The sequence below is a fragment of the Lycium barbarum genome, chromosome 4, assembly GCF_019175385.1.
Source record: "Lycium barbarum isolate Lr01 chromosome 4, ASM1917538v2, whole genome shotgun sequence".
In the NCBI taxonomy this organism is placed as follows: domain Eukaryota; kingdom Viridiplantae; phylum Streptophyta; class Magnoliopsida; order Solanales; family Solanaceae; genus Lycium; species Lycium barbarum.
Window position 1 is genome coordinate 33,372,199 of NC_083340.1, and position 15,665 is coordinate 33,387,863.

At 33.3% G+C, this 15,665-nt stretch overlaps 1 protein-coding gene across 1 annotated transcript; it reads right to left on the reverse strand.

The window, feature by feature from the left end:
- Positions 1-3,692: 3,692 nt before the first annotated feature.
- Positions 3,693-4,178, reverse strand: LOC132637388 (uncharacterized). Its single transcript, XM_060354481.1, has one exon. The coding sequence runs from the start codon at positions 4,176-4,178 to the stop codon at positions 3,693-3,695; it is 486 nt and encodes a 161-aa protein (XP_060210464.1).
- Between the last annotated feature and the right edge of the window lie 11,487 nt (positions 4,179-15,665).

The following is a 15,665-nucleotide window of genomic DNA, read 5'->3' on the forward strand; positions in this document are numbered from 1 at the left end:
GTGTTTAATTCCGTTCCAGTGTCTCCTTGTAGGAGCACAACTATGTCTCGCTAACACATTAACTGAAAATGTTATGTCAGGCCTTGTGGTATTGGCAAGATACATTAGTGCACCAATTGCACTAAGATATGGTACTTCTGGACCAAAGAATTTCCTCATTCTTTTCTTGAGGTCGGAACGGATCTTTATTCGCATCAAGTGATCAAACAACCATCGGAGTACTTAATGGATGTGCTTCATCCATATAAAATCGTTTCAACACTTTCTCTGTATAGGCAGATTGATGGACAAAAATGCCATTTGTCAAATGTTCAATTTGCAAACCAAGGCATAATTTTGTCTTTCCAAGATCTTTCATCCCAAATTCCTTCTTTAAATAATCAATTGCCTTTTTGAGCTCTGCAGGAGTTCCAATAAGGTTTATGTCGTCAACATATACAGCAAGTACAACAAACTCCGATATTACTTTCTTTATAAAAACACATGGGCAAATTGCATCATTTGTATAGCCTTTCTTTAACAAATATTCACTAAGGCCCTTATACCACATGCGCCTGGATTGCTTCAAACCATACAATGATCTTTGTAATCTGATTGAATACATTTCCCAAGACTTTGAACTACATGCTTCAGGCATCTTAAATCCTTCAGGGATTTTCATGTATATTTCATTTTCAAGTGATTCATATAGATAGGCTGTAACCACATCCATCAAATGCATCTCAAGTCTCTCATGGACAACGAAACTAATGAGATAACGTAATGTTATTGCATCCATAACAGGGGAGTATGTCTCTTCATAATCAACACCAGGCCTTTGTGAAAATCCTTGTGCAACAAGGCGTGCCTTATATCTTTGTATCTCATTTTTCTCATTTCTTTTTCGCACAAAAACCCATTTATAACCAACATGTTTAATGCCATTAGGTGTTTGGACTACAGGTCCAAAAACTTCCCGTTTGGTAAGCGAGCTTAACTCTGATTGAATCGCCTCTTGCCACTTTGGCCAATCACATCTTTCTTGGCATTCTTTAACAGATTGGGGTTCAAGATCCTCACTATCTTGCATAATTCTTGTTGCAACATTATAGGCAAAGACATAATCCACATTTATTACCAATCGATTCAAATTTGTCCCAATATTAATTGGATTAATTGATATTTTCTCATTTTCTTGAGTCTCAGGCTCATTGATTTCTTCAAGAATTTCAGTATTGTTCAAATCTTGAATTTCTTTATGAGGTTCTTTCGTAGTGTCATCTTGACCATTTATTTTTCTTTTTCTAGGATTTCGATCCTTGGAACCCAATGGTCTACCACACTTCTGGCGTGCTTTGGACTCATTTGCTATGACACTAGTAGATGGTCCTACAGGGACATCAATCCGAATTGGGACATTCTCTACAGGGATATGTGATTTGGTAATCCTTTTCAAATCTGTAAATGCGTCTGGCATCTGGTTTGCTATTTTCTGCAAGTGAATAATCTTTTGGACCTCTTGCTCACAAATAGAAGCACGTGGATCAAGATAAGACAATGATGAATTATTCAACAAAATTTTCCTTTTTATTTCATTATTCTCTCCCCCTAATTTTGGGAAAATTGTCTCATCAAATCGACAATCTGCAAATCGAGCAGTGAACAAATCTCCAGTTAATGGTTCGAGGTAGCGAATAATGGAGGGCGATTCAAACCCAACATATATTCCTAATCTTCTTTGGGGACCCATCTTGGTGCGATGTGGTGGTGCTACAGGCACATATACGGCACATCCAAAAATTCTTAGATGGGATATATTAGGTTCTTGACCAAAAACCAATTGCAACGGAGAAACTTTCTGATAGTTTGTCGGTCTGAGACGAACAAGTGTTGCTTCATGCAAAATAGCGTGACCCCAAACAGCCGTGGGCAACCTCGCTTTCATGAGTAATGGTCTTGCAATCAACTGCAGACGTTTAATTAATGACTCTGCAAGGCCATTTTTAGTGTGAACATGAGCTACAGGATGTTCAACTCTTATCCCAATTGATAAACAATAATCATTAAATGTTTGGGATGAAAACTCTGCAGCATTATCAAGGCGAATAGACTTTATCGGATTATCAGAAAATTGTGCCCGTAATCGAAATATTTGTGCCAGTAATTTTGCAAATGGAAGGTTGCGAGATGACAGTAGGCACACATGAGACCATCTAGAAGAAGCATCTATTATGACCATAAAATATCTAAATGACCCACTAGGGGGGTGAATTGGTCCACAAATATCCCCATGTATACGTTCCAAAAATTCAGGGGATTCAAACTCAACCTTTGTAGGTGATGGCCTAATAATTAACTTGCCTTGATAACAAGAAGGGCAAGAAAATTCATTCTTTAAAAGAATCTTTAGGTTCTTTAATGGATGCCCATTTGAATTTTCTATAATTCGTCTCATCATTATAGATCCAGGGTGTCCCAATCGATCATGCCAAAGTACAAACATATTGGAGTCCGTAAACTTCTGGTTTACGACAGAATGTGCCTCAATTACTCCAATTTTTGTCCAATATAAGCCAGAAGACAAAGCAGGGAACTTTTCTATAACAACTTTCTGGCCAGAGACATCCTTGGTGATACCAATATATTCAAGATTTATCTCATCCATTGTTTTAATATGGTATCCATTTTGACGGATATCTTTAAAACTTAATAAGTTCCTTCTGGACTTAGGAGAGAACATGGCATCCTTTATAATGAGTTTTGTTCCCTTAGGCAAAATTATGGCGGCTCGTCCGGAGCCTTCAATCAAATTAGTACTACTAGAAATGGTATTAATATTTGCCTTACCCATAAGTAAATGAGAAAAATATTTCTCGTCTTTGAAGATCGTGTGTGTGGTAGCAGAATCAATCAAACATATGTCTTCATAATTGGATTTTAATCCAAACTTACTTTGAGAGTTATCCATATCTTCAAATGAAATGACACAAACAAAGCAAAATAAATACTAAATATTAGTGCTTCCAGTGAAAGTAGATACAGACCAAGTACAAACAAATTGAACTTCATATCAATACAAAGTTTCAATATAATAATCCAAACCAATAATTGTGTAGGATATTTAATTAACTTATATGATCTATATATACTAATTTAATAACATATTACTGTGGATAACCATAAATATCTTATACACGAAACAAGGACTCAATAATTATCATTAAAAGAGCTGCTGTGAATAATTGTCATATACAGTACTATACCCATATCACCTTTAGTTTAGGAAAAATAAAGGCTTAGAAATTGTAGAGCAAGTAGGATAACACAAAGTACTGGCATATCTATTACTACTAGACTCGTGTAAAGAGGGAAAAAAAATGCAGGCATCTTTATTCTTTTATACAGTAATTCTTATTTTCTCAGCAGGCTCGTTTTTCCATGCATGTCATTAGCTTTCTTTGTATAGAGAATATTCAGATGTAAAGTTGGACTTCAAGCAATAGAACTTAAGAGCTTCGCTAAGCTTTTCTACAATTGCAGTAAACGAGAAATCCAACGCCAATAATATTTAACCAAGATGAATCAGATTAATCTTATTAATAACTAACTACTAACTAATACGAATTTAAAGACTAGTACTCGTGTAGACAATTAATGTTACATGATCTCTTATTCACTAACTTCTATGACTAGCAAAAATTAAAACAAACAACTCAATCATCTCTAACCACAGAACCATCACCAATCAAGTGATCCATCTTTCCTTGAGGGTGCTCAAAGAAATCTGCTACATTCAAGTGTGTGATGTCAATTTGATTTTCAGAGATAAAATTAGCTTCGAGATTTTTCTCTTTTCTTTTAATTGATGTCTGATAAAGCTCAATCAAGTGTTTTGCTGTATGACAGGCACGTGCCCAGTGTCCACTTCCACCACATCGATAGCATTTGTTTTCTGAGCCACGTGCTTCTGGCACTTCATGCTTATCATCCTTCTTTTTCCCCTTTTGGTGGTGATTTTTCTTCGAAGAGTGATTAACACCAGGAAAATAATTTCTTCTTTGACCATTATCACGATCACGACTATTATCATGACCACGACCGGGGCCACGACCTTTTCCACGCCTGGAGTAGTGGGCATACACCTCATTCACTTCGGGGAGTGGTGCAGTGCCAGTAGGTCGATTCTCGTGATTTTTCATCGGCAAATCATTATTTTGTTCAGCCACAAGAAGATGAGCAATCAAATCACAATACTTTGTGAAACCTTTCTCTCGATATTGCTGCTGCAGGAGCACATTCGAGGCATGAAAAGTGGAGAACGTCTTTTCCAGCTTATCAGAATCACTAATCTTTTCTCCACATAGTGTCAATATAAAAGTAATTCTGAACATCTTAGAGTTATACTTCATAACTGATTTCAAATCTTGTAGCCTTAGATTGATCCATTCGTGTCGTGCTTTTGGGAGGAAGACCATCTTCAGGTGGTCATACCTTTCTTTCAAGTTTTCCATAAAACGAGTGGATTCTTAATAGTAAGATATTCAATTTTCAGGTCCTCATCAAGATGATGACACAAGAATATCATAGTCTTGGCATTTTCTTGGTTGGATGCTTTATTATTTTCTTTAATGGTGTCTCCAAGACCCATAGCATCAAGATGGATTTCAGCATCTAGCACCCATGATAGGTAGTTCTTGTCCGAAATTTCAAGGGCAACGAACTCGAGTTTTGTAAGATTAGCCATAAAATAGAGAGAATAAAAAATAGTACCTTAGCCTTGAATAATTCCTTGAGACGGTAGAGTCTCGTGCTGATAACGTGTTATAGAACAATAAACTAAAGCAAGAATATATGTAGAACAAGAGAGAAGAGAGTTCTTATTTCTTATGAGGGATGAAATACAATGAAAAGAACAACTCTATTTATAGGAGAGAATTGACTTGGTACCAAAGTCACAAACCCTAAAATCCCTCCTAAAGATAGACATCACAATATTATAATAATATTTATAACAATATCGATTTTGTTTAAAAATTTTAGTAAAATTTCCAATATTTTTATAATAACAGTTATTTTTTTATTTTTATTTTTATTATGTAACTTATAACCGATAATGAACACATCCCTTAAATCAAGCCTTATGTTCCTCAAAAATAGGAAAGAAATCGTATCCTTCTTTTTTGAATTGGCAGTTATATATATATTTTTTTCAATTTTCTATTTTAAAATATTTTTTTGACATGTGGCATCGTAAGGTGATTACACTTGGCATTCTCATAACATTTTGCCTCTCCTATTCTATATAGATAGATAAGCTTGACAAAAAATAAACTTGACAAGAACGACGATGATGAAGATATTTTTTGTATTTTTTTTTTATGATGACTAAAATAACTTTTTTATTTTTTGGTTGAAGATACCTCTTGTAACTTGGGTCAGTCTGATCTGCATTTGCACGATTACTCTTCAAAGGCACTGGTATTTAATTTTTGTCCCTCAAATTGGTGGTCTTTATTTTTTTTCCTTCGCCTAATACCATGAGGTTTGGGGTTCGAATCCTGGCTCAGTAAAAATAAAAAATCGCACGACAGAGTTTCGTAGCAAAGTTAGGCCTCAGGCAGAGTTTTGCACTCTACCTCTACCTTGCGAATACAAACTTCTGCCTTGCAAAATTTCTTCCTTTTTGTACTGAGTTGAAATTCAAACCCAGAACCTCAGGGTATTAGGTGAAGGACAAAAATTAAAGATCACCAATTTGAGGGCCAAAAATTAAAGACCAGTGCCTTTGAACGACAATCCGCACAAAAAAATGCTTAACAATAAGCATTTTTTTGCGCGGATTTCCCTTCTTTTGGGGTGGTCTTTAAATTTTGTCCCTCATATTTGTGGTCTTTAAATTTTGCCCCTCATATTTGTGGTCTTTAAGTTTTGCCCTTCGCTTGAAAAGGTGGACGAATAGCCGAGGTTATGGGTTCGAACCCCCGCTTAGGCATAAAATAAAAAAATAATTTCTCAAGGCAAGGCTGGAGGGCGTGTATGCCGGATCCGGCATACACGCCTTAAGGAAAAACTAAAGTTATGCCGGATCCGACATAACTAAAAGTCTGCCCCATAAGTCAGAACTTTTCCTTAAGGCATAGTTTAGTTATGCCTTATGGGGCTGACTTTTAGTTAAGGCATAGCATGCCCCATAAGGCAGAACTTTTCCTTTAAGGCAAACTTTTAGTCATGCCTTAAGGAAAAGTTCCGTCTTATGGGGCATACTTTTAGTTATGTTTTATGGGGCACGCTTTTAGTTAAGACATAACTAAAAGTATACCCCATAAGGTGGAGCTTTTCCTTAAGGCATAACTAAAAGCTTGCCTTGAAAAGTTAAAAAAAAAAATACATGCCTCAAGGCAAAATCTACCTCCTCGGGTAGACTTTTAGTTAAGCATAACTAAAAGTCTGCCGGAGGGGCAGAGCGAAATTCAAACTATGCCTTGTAATTTTTTTAAAAAATTTTGACTGAACGGGGGTTCGAACCGGAACCTATAAGTTTTAGGCGAAAGACAAAAATTAAAGGCTATCAATTTGAGGGACAAAAGTTAATGACCACCCCAAAAGAAGGACAATTCTGCGAATTGCCCAACAATAAGCTGAAATAATGATGGGCTGGTCTATGGGATCTGGGCCAAGGATTGTATGGGCTAGCACCAACTTCCAACGGTGGCAACTGGAAAGGCATAGTTCCAATGATTTGGACATTTTCCTTTGACCTTCTCAAATTTATCATTTTTTCCTTAAGTTAAAGTTGATACATTTCTTAAGGCCTTTTTAGGAACCTAAATTAGACTACATAAAGAAATATAATTCGAATTGCTTTTTAATATTTAGAATTGGAAACTATATAAGGAAAAAGAAGAAAGTAGACATTTTCCGAAACTTGTCGGTTACAAAATTCTTAAATAGAAAATCTATATCTTATATAAATCTAGATCTATATCTTATATAATATAAAATTAGGCATAAACAAGGTGATGTGGAACCTCTCTATGATCTCGAATCATATTTATCGTTTTTTCTCCTTTGTTGGCTTTTAAACTCATTTTTCAAGCTAAAAAATAAAAATTATTCAATTACTTTTCCGTTTCTATATACCCCTAAGGTTCCTTCCACCATTAAACCCCATTAAATAATGTCAATTATTTCCCTACTTTTGTATAGCCACGTTCCCTCCCAACTAATAATCATTACTTCAATCTGTTTAATTTTGGATAAAAAGAATTGTGTCCTTAGAAAACTGAAAGAGGCATATCTACATATATATAGAAAAAGATTTCCTGGGAAGAAGTTGGTCAACAAACTATGCCGTGGATTGGTTTTTTTCACTTTGGAAAGTAGGATTCACCTAAGGTCAGAATTTACATGTATATCAGTTAGCTTCAAAGTCATATACATCAAAGTTAAGCTAACTGTCACACTTGATTTTCCAATCTTTCCAACTTGCTATCAATTATGTCTTTTGTATATCCGAATATTCTGACATTTCATTTTGCTCTTGCATAATACAATGCAAGGGAAAGATGCATGAAGATGATAAATCTAACTACAGAACAAACTTCTCATGCAATAAGCAAGTGTAATTTTCTTCAATTTGGAATGTACATCTCATTTGATTCATTGTTCTGTTGCAATCGCAATATTGATCATAACTTTCAATTTAGTACTTGAGTAATTTTTTGAGAGTTTTAAGTTATTTCTAAAGATGTGAAATTTCCGTTCGAAGCAAGGTGATATACGACATATATAATATATAAATGGTGGGAACAACATCAAAATTCGTAATATACCACTGCTTCATGGTACTCAGTAAGTTCATCACTTGATATATGTTTGAACTTTAATTTTTGGTTATTTTGCACATTATCTCTCTCTCTAGATCTATTATATATATAGTTCTTGGTAGTCTTCGTCTGGTCTGAAGTGATGAACAACCTTCATCTTCACTTTTTAGCAAAGTGGCAGCCATTAACGGATTTGATGAGTCTTTACCGGCTACCGTTTGAACCAGACTAGCTGCATCTCTATCCTATACAGTGGATTTCACTGCATTCATTGGGGAATGCACACCCGTCTCATCCATTTTGTCTTGAGATAGAAAACTCTGTGATTGGACTAATTTGAACTTTACAGCCTGAAGTCTGTGTTCTAGCATTCGTAATTGCTCCATGAGCCTTGTTTTTTCCTGTATCAATGTCTCATTCTTCTAGTTCTGTCTCTTGAATGCCTCAGTCATGGAAGAGCAATGATCGCAGAAATTTCCTTTAACTGTGTCTTTCTAGATGTTGTATTGCAGGGTCTTTTTCTGGGTTTTGTCTTAGTGCTGGAGAAATATAATAATTTGGCCCTAATATTCCTCTAGGATAGTCTAATGCTTCTCTAAAATCGTTAAAACCTTTAAAAAGAAGTTTCTCTCTCTCTCTCTCTCTCTCTCTCTCTCTCTCTCTCTCTCTCTCTCTCTCTCTCTCTATATATATATATATATATATATATACATTAAAGTTAGGCAAAAGAAGAGTGATGCGATGCCTCTCATAGGCCAAGAAACACAATGATCTTTTTTTTTTCTCCTTTTTCGGGCATTTTCTATTTTGATCATTTTTTCTATATTAAAAAGATTCAAAAGTCACTCATTTAACTCTCTTAATTATATTAAATATGTGATGTTAAAAAACTGAAAATTCATTGCCTTAACTCTCTTTATAATGCTGAAAACTCGAGAGTCTTTACCTAATAATGCTGAAAACTCTAGAGTCTTTACCTAATAATTAAAACCCAAATAACCGAGAAGGAATTTTAGCAAAAGCCAAAAAATGAGTTTCAATCCATGGAACGGTAAGGTAGATGATATAGCATGACCTCTTCTTCATGTTCTGCAAACAATGGCTCCACATAGGTCTTTCAAATCTACTTCTCATGCCAAGTATTTGTTGGCTTCTTCATACAAAAGGAGAGCTTATCCCTCTTAGGTATGAAAATTGATTTTTTCCCGTTTGAAATATGTCATCACAGGCAATTGTTTTTTCGTTTAAAAATATGTCATCAAATGCAGTTGTGATTGGTTTGTCTAATTAATCAGTATATTCCAAACAATTCCTTCATTTATATTGCTTATTATAAATGTTGCTTATTTTCCTCTACATTCAAAACTGTTAAATACCTATTACATTCTACTGAGTTGATTATTACGTCGAATTAAGTTTCTCCAATCAACATCTTCCTTCTTTTCAAATTTCTAATGTTCTCTATTAAAAATGAACGGAAAAGGTTCAAAAATACCCCTGAACTATTGAAAAAGGCTCATAAATACCCTCCTTCCACCTTTTGGTCTAAAAATACCCTTAAGGTTTGTTTTTGGCTCAAATATACCCCTCAAACTAACAAAGTTAAAGTTAACTCTTTTAAAAAGCCAAATGGCATTTTGTGATTGGACACATATATTATTTAATTTAAAAATTAAAAAATATGAACAAAACTGATTTTGTTTTTGCATTTTGTGAATTAATCAACGAAATATTTTTTTTTTTGCATTTCGTGAATAAAAAAACGAAATAGGAAATTATAATTTTTTTTTGCATTTCGTGTATTGAAAAATGAAATAGGATAAAAAAATTAATTTTGTTCATATAAAAACAAAATTGGAAAATATATTTTGTCCAATTTTCCAATTTCGTTTTTATATGAACGAAAATATATTTTTTTTATCCTATTTCATTTTTTAATACACGAAATGCAAAAAAAAAATTATAATTTCCTATTTCGTTTTTTTATTCACGAAATGCAAAAAAAAAAAACATATTTCGTTGATTAATTCACGAAATGCAAAAAAAAAAAAAACAGTTTCGTTCATATTTTTAAATTTTTTAGTTTTTAATTTTTAAGTTTCCACACAATTTTTTTTTAAAATATGTAAATTACGGAATTTTATTATTGGCAATTTTTTTTTAAATCTGGAATTTTAAATTACTGGAAATTTATTATTGACAATTTTTTTTAAAAAATTTGGATTTTATTTTTAAATTACGGAATTTTATTATTGACCAATTACAAATTGTCATTTGGCTTTTTAAAAGAGTTAATTTTAACTTGTTAGTTTGAGGGGTATATTTGAGCCAAAAACAAACCTTAAGGGTATTTTTAGACCTAAAAGGTGGATGGAAGGGTATTTTTAGACCAAAAGGTGGAAGGAAGGTATTTATGAGCCTTTTTCAATAGTTCAGGGGTATTTTTGGACCTTTTCCGAAAAATGAATAATGAAATATGTCAATTCCTATGCCTCTTCATATTCATTAGTATATATACATATACTCTATATACATAGAGCAACAAAAACACCATTTACACTATGGCGTTGGTGCAGGTTTGACTAGGAAGACCCAACAGAGACCATGAAAGCTCGGAAAAATGTACTTTGAATAATTAGGTGGAATCTTAGAGGGCGTCTGACATCACAGTTAAAGTACCAAAAGAATTCAATATTATCATCATGTACATATTTACTATAGCTGTAAAGCTAAGCAACTAAACGAGCACCATTTGTCACTGTTAGATTTCTTAAAGATGGTATAGATTTGTTTTATTTTTTTTAATTAGATAGTGATATTATAAATAATGGAGACACTGAAAGTAAGGAAGCGCAGTTTTTATCACGATCAACGTAGACGTTGAAAGTGAGAAGGAAAAATGAGCTTATTTGAGGTAGGCAGATTTAAGGGAGACATTATGGCATAGAAAAGTTAAAAAGAAAAAAGGAACAGTGAAAAGGAAAATGTAAATGAAATAATAGACAATAGAAATGTAATTGAAAGTTACGCATAGTTCACATGTTCTCTTTCTTTTATCTCTTTTTGAAATATGCTTATGAAATATACTGTACATTAACATTTTATTTATATATTTGTGATTTAATAAATTATATAATATATCATTGATTATCATATGCATATACGTAAAAATCTCATCTATTCTATCTTTAATAAATTTATAATAATATAAATTATAAATCTATTATTGTCGACTATAACCACGCGAGGCGCGGGCTAGTTCACTGGTTACCATATATTACTGGTGTATCAATTACTACTAATAATGATTTTGCCTTTTGAACATATGTATAAGCTCCTTTGTATTTTTCTTAAAGAAATTATAGTATCTAATATATAAGAATTTCTCTCCTTTTTAAAAAAACTTTGGTTTGCCTTTTTATCGTCCACTTCAGATATTTAAAATTTAGTAGTTAAATGAACACTCATTTGTATATGATTTCCATTATATAAAGGATTTAAGTATTTGATTTTGAAATTATATAAAAAAAATATCATATATTTGTGTAGAAGTTATAATAGTATTTAGAATAATTTACTCTAATTAATATATGTATATCCCCTTCAATCTAAATTTGATCATGATAAAATAATTTTATTTAGTGTAAAAATATACTCACCACAAAAACAACAGGAATTAGCTACAAAATTTGTGGTTAATGTAATTCGTCGTTAAATATGATAACGATGGAATTTGACGTTAAGTGATAAAAATTATCCGACGCTAGTTCCTTTTTTTTTAAAAATAAATAAAAATATAGTGAATGTAAATTAATTTGTTCTTTTTGACAAATAACCACCCTCCTAACAATGCGCGAATTATATAATACTCCCTCCGTTTCAATTTATGTGAACCTATTTGACTAGGCACGACATTTAAGAAAGAGGGAAGACTTTTGAAACTTGTGGTTCAAAATAAGTCTTGAATATTTATATGACTGTAAATTATTCATAAAGCGAATTTGTTTCCAAATTAGAAAAGAGGTTATTTATTTTGACACGGACTAAAAAGGAAATAGGTTCACATAAATTGAAACAGAGGAGTATTTAGGATTTAAACTGTTCTAAATCTAAAGTTTAATAACTCATGAACGTAGCACTCACTCTAGCTAACAATATTGTCGGTGAAGGGAGAGGTAAACTGAAGTTGAGCTAAAATTAGATTGTTTTAGACAGTGGCATTATCTTGTTGTATGTGCGATTACTTAAAAACGAAGTGCCTAAAGATTGTCTATGAAGGCACTTGTGTGTTTTTCTTGGACATTCTTCCTCAAGCAAAGCCTAGGAATTGTTATATCTTCAAAGACCAGCAATAGCCAATAGGTCGATACTCGGGCCTTAATGTGTATATATATTTATCTACTAAAGAAGGTCACTTATAAATTTATTTTAGTTTACGAATTACAAGTTCTATTTATTAAATAGAGTTACCTGTAATATTCTGTTACTATTTGATATGATTGTGTAAATATTAGGGGTGGGCGTTCGGTTCTTCGGTTCGGTTTTATCAAACTTCGATTTGGCTATTTCGGTTTCGGTTTTTTGAAGGTGGACACCGAACACCGAACCAAACTAGTTCGGTTCGGTTCTTTCGGTTTCGGTTTTTTGAAGTTTGGTTCGGTTCGGTTTCGGTTTTTTCAATTCGTTTTTTTTTTAATATGATATTAGAAGTGATTCCATTTACACTAATTCATATTCTCAAAAGCAACAAAACATAAAACTAACAAATTAAAATCAAAATCAAACAAACAGGATACACAAGAACAAAAAACCATAACCATAATATAGAATTACTAGGTGTTATATACATACAGTAAGAATAATTAAGAAAACACATAAATGACATACATTAATCATAATGACACATCCTAGTCACCTTTCTTTGTTAAGGATATTTGATTTTCTCAACTGAGGTGGAAAATTAGGGATACAAAAGCAAAAGAGAGCTTATTACAATTGGTTTTTTTTTTGCTTAAACTTAATGGGTCTGGACTATTTTATTTTTTTTGGGTAATGTATAAATTTCGGTTCTTCGGTTCGGTTTCATCAAAGTTCGGTTCGGCTATTTCGGTTTCGGTTTTTTGAAGGTGAACACCAAACACCGAACCAAACAAGTTCGGTTCGGTTCTTTCGGTTTAGGTTTCTTGAAGTTCGGTTCGGTTCGATCCGGTTTTTCGATTTTCGGTATTTATGCCCAGCCCTTACGTTTATTTCATCACGCATTGAAATTTATCTGACCAAGAATCAAACTTACGTGTAAAATAAATATTGAACTTAAATTTTTTTATATATATATTTTTGAACGAATCGAATGTATAGTGTTAAAGACGTGTCAATATCAGACTAGTTTCCTCTTCTTTTTTTTTTTTTTAAAACATTTGGGTAGATCTTAGACAATTTGACTGGATAGATGTCCCTATACGGACCCCTTTTTTAATTTTGGATGGGCATGTGCAGCTAAATGTGTATTCTGTTCTACCAATGCTTGTTGTAACCTGACTTTAACAAAGAGTCCGATGATCGGATAAAATTAGCTATTCTATATATGTACCTATCCTCGATCAGATTATCCCTTACTTGACTTGCTTAGCAAAAGGATTATTGTTGTATGAGTGTTGAAGACGTGTCAATGTTAGATTATCCGCTAAATTTCCAAAGTTAATCTCGAAGACAACGAAGGTTATGTCTTATGTAATACTACATTGTATAATTACTCCTTTTTATGAGCTTAGTGTCGTGGATTTTGTGTGTGTGTATTAGAGTGCACTGGTAGATTTATCACTAGTCTACTTTAGTCGTGGTAAATTGTGCAATGCGTAAAATTTTCGTTTTGTCATCCTAGATAAGTTTAGGGCCTTGGCATGTTCATTTCGGATTTCTTATGTCAACTTTTTTCTTGCCAAACTACCCTCTGTTGATCCTTAAATGAAAATAAAGTTGGAGACTCAACTTAGGGCCCGTTTGGTTTAGCTTAAAAAAACAGCTTATAAGTTGAAAACAACTTATAAGTAAAAACAAAATAAGTTGGGCTATTTTAACTTATTTTTTTTAGCTTATTTTAAACACAAAATGGCTTATAAGCTGGCCAGCCAAACATTCAAAAAAACTGAAAATAACTTATAAGCTAAACTGTTTTCAGCAACTTATAAGCTAAGTCAAACGGGCTCTTATTCAAGCCTTAACTGAGTCGGAGCAGTGACTTTCTTCAGCTCTAATTATTTTCTTAATAGCCAGATTTAACAATATGGACATAAAGAAATTAAAGTGTATATAATGGTATGCTAATTGTCATTATTTGATCGCGTGATTACGTGATAGAGCTTGCTATCCATTAAATTTTCAAAGTGTTGTCGAGTACAACAAAAGCCATGTCTTGTGGAACATTACTATATTAAGTTGCTTATTTCCAGGAACTTAGCTCAACTTAAACAGTACTCCCACCAGTTTTTTAAGTGGCACTTTAAGAGTCCACAATAAGTGTAATTTTCAACAATTAAGAAAACGTTATTTCATCTTTTCAACTTCTTCTTGTGATAAATTGCGTGAACAACTTTCTAAAAAGTCTTTCAATCAACCTTTACATTTTCAAGGACGATAGCGATGATACATTAAAGAGCGTGGTTTTGTTGGAGGGGGGGGGGGGGGGGGGGGATGGGTTCAAGGTAAAGATTAAGGGCAATGTAGTCAAATGACCCCTCTAATTAATGGGTATGCAATACCTTAAAAAGCACTTAAAATGGTATTCTTCTTTTAATTTGTGTAAATATTCAAACTATAGACGTTTTTCCACCTTCCCAAGATGCGTAAGGATCAAGCTAATTATAAATTGTTGGGTTTAGGACTTTAGGCCCCAAAATCTTGAAGCCCCGAAATTAATTAGAAGTTATTTTTATGATACATAATCTTGGTAAAAAAGAAGGAAACAAGTATTTCAACTGATGTAGTGGCGGATGCTAAATTAGGATACCAGGTCATTTGATGTACAACATACATCAACCCTTCATTTCGAATTATAGTGCTCCATTTAATGTCTTGAGACTTTCCTTAGGTTTATATGATGTTTTGAGAGTTGTTGTTATGGTTTGTTTTGTACTCGAGGGGTTCGTGTGTGTTTCGGCACACTTAGAACCCACATTCCAGTTGCAAATTTTTTACTGGTCCCGTCTTCATCTCGATCAACGCAACTCATCTCGCGATCATATAGAGGTGCAAACCAGGTATGCATTTGCGATTACATGGTGGATGACCGCGATCACATAAGGTTGAGGGTGAGATGGGTCCCACTAGTTGTGCATCGTGAACACGGGAGCTGGGTTGTGATCGCAAATAGTTTGATTAGACTAACTCGTGATCGCAAAGAAGGGGTACTTAAGAAATAAAAATAAGAATTTCGGGACTTCAGCTGCTATTTGACCTTTTTAGGGATTTTGGTTTTAGCCCAAGGGATCTTGATTTCACTATCTAAGTGATCTAAATACACTCTTATGGTTATATCACAATTATTATGGATCAAATTTGAGTCTTCAAACATGAATTCTAAGTGATATTACGGTTTTCTCGACTAAGCCGTAGAAATAAAAAAAGAATTGATGATTTGATGTAATGAACAAACTCGAAATGAAAATCTAATCACAAATTTGGATGGGTTACGAATAATCAAAAAGAGTATTTTATTTTGAAGTTGACCATGTTGGCTCAGGGTTGACTTTTTGGTTGACGTGTTAAATCTATTTGACTTCATTAAGTATTCTTTTGTTTAGAGTTGAGCCGTTTGGACGCATATGGCGTAGAACGGTGATCAGAGGATTAAAGGTTACTTTG